The 6,652-nt window shown below is 41.7% G+C and overlaps 2 protein-coding genes across 2 annotated transcripts; both read left to right on the forward strand.

The window, feature by feature from the left end:
* Positions 1 to 770: 770 nt before the first annotated feature.
* LOC118784442 (prostate-associated microseminoprotein-like) lies at positions 771 to 2,090 on the forward strand. The gene is made up of 3 exons (XM_036538677.1): positions 771 to 885; positions 1,395 to 1,503; positions 1,916 to 2,090. The coding sequence occupies exons 1-3, from the start codon at positions 771 to 773 to the stop codon at positions 2,088 to 2,090; spliced, it is 399 nt and encodes a 132-aa protein (XP_036394570.1).
* Positions 2,091 to 3,077: 987 nt separating this feature from the next.
* On the forward strand, positions 3,078 to 6,541 carry pmvk (phosphomevalonate kinase). The gene is made up of 5 exons (XM_036539607.1): positions 3,078 to 3,499; positions 3,642 to 3,705; positions 4,098 to 4,250; positions 4,431 to 4,560; positions 5,635 to 6,541. The coding sequence occupies exons 1-5, from the start codon at positions 3,402 to 3,404 to the stop codon at positions 5,784 to 5,786; spliced, it is 597 nt and encodes a 198-aa protein (XP_036395500.1). The 5' UTR covers positions 3,078 to 3,401; the 3' UTR covers positions 5,787 to 6,541.
* Positions 6,542 to 6,652: the final 111 nt, after the last annotated feature.

Below are 6,652 nucleotides of genomic sequence, written 5' to 3' on the forward strand. Positions count from 1 at the left end.
AGAAAGAGAGAGAGAGAGAGAGAGAGCATGTGTGAGAGAGGAAGATGAAGGTATAAATATCTGTGGTTGTACACGATGTCATAGCGCAAGTCAAAAGCTCCGAGTGAAGAGGAGAGAAACAGGGCAAGAAGTGGACACTGACGGGAAAGAGAACACAGACAGAGGTATGGAAGTAGGAAAAGAAGGGGAAAAAATCATCATGAGAAAGACTGGAAATGTGTACTTCATTAACTACTGTCCCAGTGTAGTGGAGTACTGGAGTGACGCAGTGTACTGAGAGTGTAGAGCAAGAGCAGAGAGACTTCAAACACTAACCCTCTAAATCACTACAGTTTCATATTGTTTGATGTATCTTAACCAATGTATGCTGGAATTTCTAGAACCAAAGATTTAGCTTTTATTTTGTCCTTATAAGGATGTCAATATGTAAAAACCTGTTGGTACTTTAGTTTTTATGGCTAAAGCAGAAAAATCAGCTAAGGTAGAACACATGGTACAGTAGAGAACAGCTAAGGAAGAATACATTAAAAGCCACAATCTGTACAGATTTGTTGCCTCAGGAAAAAAAGTTACATAAATACAACCTACTGTGATAGTTTATACAGATATAAAGACAACGAAGAACCAAGGGAAATTACAAGCAAGACTACAGGCAGAAAACAGGACAGAGATATGCACGCACACACACACTCACGCACGCACACACACACACATCCACGCACACATACACAGAACCTTAGAGAAGACTTCTCGTGGTCTTACAGGAAGACATGCGGAGGATGCGAGGAGAGAGTCTTGTGCTTGTGGCGGCATTCTACATGCTGAGCGCAGTCCTGCCCTGTCTCTCAGTCTACAGCAGTGGGGAATGCTACTTCGATGGAAAAGGTAGGAGCTGACCCAGCTGTCATTGTTCAGCAGTCTTTACAGAGCAATGCAGCATCTTCACATGCTCAGATGCTGGATATTCATATTTAATAGTTTTATTAGGAGGATAGCCTGTTGTGAAATATACTGTACTTGATATTACATTTTCAAAAAAAAAAAAAAAAACATTTTGACATGTATAGTGACTGTTCTATTGTAATCAAACAAGCTAAATGAAGGGGAGAAATTATGTCCAGATAATTGTTAAGTACTAGGAATGAGCATTGATTAAAAAAAGAAATTATTATCATTAGCTCATATTACATCATATTATGCATTATGGGCAGAAGCGTATGTATCCATCAGATGCAGTTCCACTTAATCCAAGGTCATGAATGGAGGTGTGGACAGTGAATATGTGTGTGTGTGTGTGTGTAAGTGAGCCTGCGTTTTTCTGCTTTGATTGACCTGCTATATTGTGCCTCATATTTCTCTGTATGACTGCATGTTGTATGGATTTGGCTGTGTAGCAAGCTGTGCGCACCAGGGCCAGGTGTTCGAGGTGGGGGAGAGCTGGCTGACTCGGGACTGCTATCAGTGCATCTGCATGGAACCATTCGGTGTGGGCTGCTGCGAGCTGTGAGTCTGTCAGTCGCACACTAGCACTATCACGAGTTGCACGCTAACAACGTGCCACTCAGTCCCACACCTTGTAATGTCTTTCCCACCTCTTCTTTTCCCTCTGCGCTGCCTAACATGCTGCAATGTTCCACTTATGCAGGGGCCCCTCTCTGAGTTATACTTTCCTTCACTCTTGTTCTCCCCCTGTCACTCTCACTGTTTCTCTTATCAAATTTTACTTTCATTGCTCACTTTGAAAAGGCCTCTCTAAAGGCAGTAACAGGATGCCCTGACATGCACATCTGACCTGGTAGTATCAATCCTCTACCGCTCTGAAATTTCCCTGCATCTACACTAATAATCCACTAAACCATATACTCCTACCGGTATATTTGCATAACAGCTGCCCGTCTCTGACTTCCACCCCCAGTAACTCCCTGCCGGTAGATTATCCAGACTGGTGTGAAGTGGTGCGGAAGCCAGACTCCTGCAACGTCGTCGTGGTGATGCGGGCCAATCGAAAGCTTCCGTGTTTGTATGGAGGGCGGAGTCGACTACGACCAGGGGCAGGACAGACCCGGAAGTCTGACAACGACCTGTTCTGAACTCTCCCTCTGGCAAGAGTGTGAATATTCATGATGATACACAGAAAAACGTGTGTCATAAATAAAAATCATGCCAATATACAAATACAATTTAAAAAGCAAATCTTTCCTTCTCGTTTATCGTACAACACGAACAGTGATCCATGATTAGTTGAAAACCCAACAATGAAGTGGAATTCACTAAACCCAATTACACCGGAACTGCTGTACGTTAAACTGAGTTTAATTAACTTTGTGTAACTTTGTTGTAAGACAGTGTATTGATGTGTCTGCAGTATTGTGTATCTGTCCTGAACCTACACGTTCATTTTATGTCAACATCGTTTTGCTTAAGCAAAAAAAAAAAATGTATATTTTCATTGATTTGTAAAAATGAGAACTATTTTCAGCATCAGTCAATCGGTCAAATAAATACAATTCTGTCATGAAAATGTATATTGATGTTACATTAGTTCCATTCATAGCTTCTACACACGCGGGCCCCGAGTTCATTCACACCGCTTGGTGAGGAACCCTACATTACAAAATCGAGTCTGGTTTATCACAAAGGGGGGATTCTTTGCACATGTATTACAGCACTTAATTTTCTAGAGATTTATGAGCACACATAACCATTAAATAATTATACACATTACACACTTTATGTTCGATATCATAAATTATTTAACTTTTACCAGTATCACGTACCCTTATTTTTGGTAGTCTAACTGGACTCCCCCACATCCTTAGAAATCTTGGACGGGTTCATTTACACCTAAAGTAAAGGGATATTTGTTATATTTGAACCAGTGCATTGGGGGAGTAATTGTAATTTAGTTTGTTATGTAACACTAAATATGATATTTTCGTACCATTAAAGGTTTAAAGTATGAGTTTTATGCCATTTATTGTGGTGTTTTCGCTTATTATAATGTATACTTTGGAACCTTAGAAAAACTCCCCCCCTATATTCACATTCGGCTACTGAAGTCCATGGCATGACGATCTTCCGATGTCGCCGTATAACCTGGTAGATAGTGGTTAGGGAAACTGTCAACTTTAGTGTCATATTCTTCACCACGAATGTGCAAATTACATTATCCACAATTACAGAATTTGAGCGTGACACGTTATTAATTTAAATGTAAATACATTTGTTTCTTTTCTAGGCGCAGCAAGGCCAAAACATGCTCAATAGACGTATGTGGCAATACGTACTGTGCGTTTTACGGTAAATCCAGTATGCGTGGTGTGATTCGGCGTTGCAATGTTGCGATATTATGTTTCCTATCAGTTTAAAACTTGAATGAGGTTTAGCTGAAACGATAGCAGATGGCAGCGATGGTGACGGATACGCCAAAACTCATACTTTTATTCAGCGGGAAGCGGAAATCCGGGAAAGATTACATTACAGACCTGATTCACAAAAGGTGAGAGAGATGTACACGACTGAGAACTTCTATAGCTAGTCTAGCTGTGCTAGGTACCTCGGTAGCTATACAGCCACAGTACATAATGGAAAGTATTGGCTTGTTTTTAAGACGTACCATGTCCATTGCATCTATTCGTCAGGCTGGGTTCTGAAGTATGTTGCGTCCTGCGTCTGTCTGCCCCGCTCAAGGAGCAGTATGCACGGGTGAGTAAGCAGAGATTCTGTATATTCGCAATAAATCCAATGGGTTGTCAGTTCTGTGTAAGTAGTAGCAGTGCCTAAAGTTTTTCAAGATATGATCTACTTTGCTAGCTAAAATGTTTCGAGGAGCAAGCGACTACGGAAGCCGATAACACCGCATTTGGGACACGGGCATTTACCTAGGCAGACCCCATTAATTCTGCTAGACTGGTGTCATCACATCCTTTTACCTTCAGACTGATATAGCTCAGCTGTAGCATCCTTCCTCTCACGTTTAACCAGTCACGTGCCTCTTTACCACTTCCACTGGATCAAACAGATTCAAACCCTTCCCCAGTCCCATTACGAATCAAATGAGGCTGCTCGTTCTGTAGTGACTGTAGTTCTCATCTCAGGAACGGGGGCTGGATTATGAAGAGCTGCTGGGCTCGGGCCAGTATAAGGAACAGTACCGGGCAGACATGATTGCGTGGGGTGAGAGACGGAGGACGCAGGACCCTGGGTTCTTCTGCCGCCTGGTGACCAGCGGTGCTACACACCCGGTGTGGGTGAGTAAGCAAGGCCTTATTCCTTGTGGTTCCTAAATTCAGTTACTGTAGGTTGATCCATTTCAGTCACTCACTTCTCTCAGCTGTACTTCTCTTGTGCTGGAAGTCACTCTGGATAAGAGCATCTGCTAAATGAATGTGATGTAATGTAATGTACATCTGTCTGTCTGTGTGGGCCAGATTGTGAGTGACGCTCGACGTCTGTCAGACCTGCAGTGGTTTTGGAGGGAGTATCCAAGCCAGAGCCGCTGTGTTCGGGTTGAAGCATCAGAGGACACCAGGAGAGACAGAGGCTGGGAATTTACACCAGGTATGTGGCATACAGAATGTGTTGCACAGCGTGCACGCCCGCTCGCTCACACGCGTGTGCGCACACCAGTACACTGAGCATCTATGCCCTCCCATTTTCACTCTTCCTCTTTTATCTGTTTTTCACCTTTGCCTAACCCAGAGGTTCTTAACCTTTCTGAGTCACAGACCTCTCTGAGAATGTGATGAAAACTGTGGGACTCTCTCCTTGGAAAAATGCACATACACACATACACACAAATACTGTAATGTAATTTGTATGGAAAGCAGTAACTAATGCACAAAAATGGAATTAATAAGCTTAGGCCAGCTATCTGTATGAAATGTATCTGTGGCATGGTTTTCATTAAATCTGTGGGTTTGTGAAATCAGCTACTGGTCACATAATAACTTTGATTTCTTTATATTTCACTGTAAATACATTGTTTCCTCATGCTTATCTAACATCAAACATCCACAAGTATTAATGGAATGAAAAGTTACAATAAACACTTGAAAAGACTTAATTTATGTTAAAATTCATTGTGACCTGACGAAGAGGTATGCTTTCTTTAATAGCTATCACCTGGAAACTATTATACGCTAAAAAAGATTAATTTTTGTGCTGGGTACACGGACCCCCCTGAAGCCCATACAGGGATTTCTTGGGGGTCCATAGGCCAAAGGTTTAGAATCTCTGGTCTATGGATTTTTCTATTTCTTATCCCTGTCAGAGTTTACATGGATCAAAGGCGACACTACATTATGCAGAACAATGATACATTTTATTAGTTTTAAGGGATGCTCAGTCTGCCTGCAGACATACTGTGTATTTAATTTTTATTTTCATTGCACCATCCACACAGTAAAGTATCACAAAAGTACTTGCAGGCATAAAAATATGTTTTTCATTATGGTCAATGCTTGGAGCAGAATTCAGATCCTGGATGTATGAGGTTTGGAGTAGGGCAGGGAAAGCCAATGTATGATCTGTTGTTGGGAGAAGAAAGTGCCAAAACATCAACAGCAAGTCTTCTGTGGTGATGCATGGCTGAAAACAATAGATTTCACACTCGCCTTTCCTCCCTCTTTCTAGGAATAGATGATGCAGAGTCTGAGTGTGGGCTGGACCACGGAGTACATTTTGATTGGGTAATCCGTAACGACAGTGACGCATCACCATTGGAGGAGCAACTGCAAGGGCTTCTCTCCCTGGCACAGGATAAAGCAAGGGCAGGAGTGAGCTGAGAGTGTCTAATCTTCAAAGTGATCTATCAATTATATCAAGGTTAGAAAAAGCTGAAAATTTTACCGAAAGTTTACTCTAAATGTATAAAGATAATGGTCATCTATGCATGCATTACAACCGTGAGACATCTCAATATGAATTCAGACACTTGGTGGCAGTGGTGTAACTACAGCAAACTGTGGTGTGTTCAGTATTACAACACTGATGGATGTTGTAACAGCAGAGAACAAACTGATGTCATCATTTACCTTCCAAAAATGCATTTATCAAATCTAGACACACAATGTACAGTACTGTTCAGGTTGGTCTGGGAAACAGAAAAAAGGCAATTTCTTAATTTTTTGTATGAGGTGAGACTGGGCCACATGTTGTACAAGCTGAATGCCTAGTGAAAAATATTGTTGCACCAGTAGTCACAGCACTGTGTCAGCAATGTTTGGAGGACAATACTATGAAGTTGCACCTACCTTGTAGATGCCAAGCACTGTAAAGGGATGTAATGCATTACCAGTAAGGATACTCCACTGGATACGCCTGCATCATGCAAATTTGTCCAAGGCTACACATCTGTAGTGATTCACTGAATTACATTACTGTTCTCAATGGCCCAGTGTGTTTGTTCAGGGCTGATTACTACTGCATTATGGCACTGACTCACAGGGCCATAATGTAAACACTGACTGAATTGTGCATTTCTCTGTAGCACCTTTAACATACTGGAACTACCTGTCACAAAGACCTCCATTGCATCAATGCAATTGACTTTTAGACAATTTGTTTTCAGTGAAGACAGAAGTAATGGTGGTTGTGAACAGACAAATAAAGTGAGCTCAGTTTGGAATGTCAATGAGAATCTTGGTCCTTT

Source organism: Megalops cyprinoides, chromosome 10 (assembly GCF_013368585.1).
Source record: "Megalops cyprinoides isolate fMegCyp1 chromosome 10, fMegCyp1.pri, whole genome shotgun sequence".
NCBI classification, from domain to species: Eukaryota; Metazoa; Chordata; class Actinopteri; order Elopiformes; family Megalopidae; genus Megalops; species Megalops cyprinoides.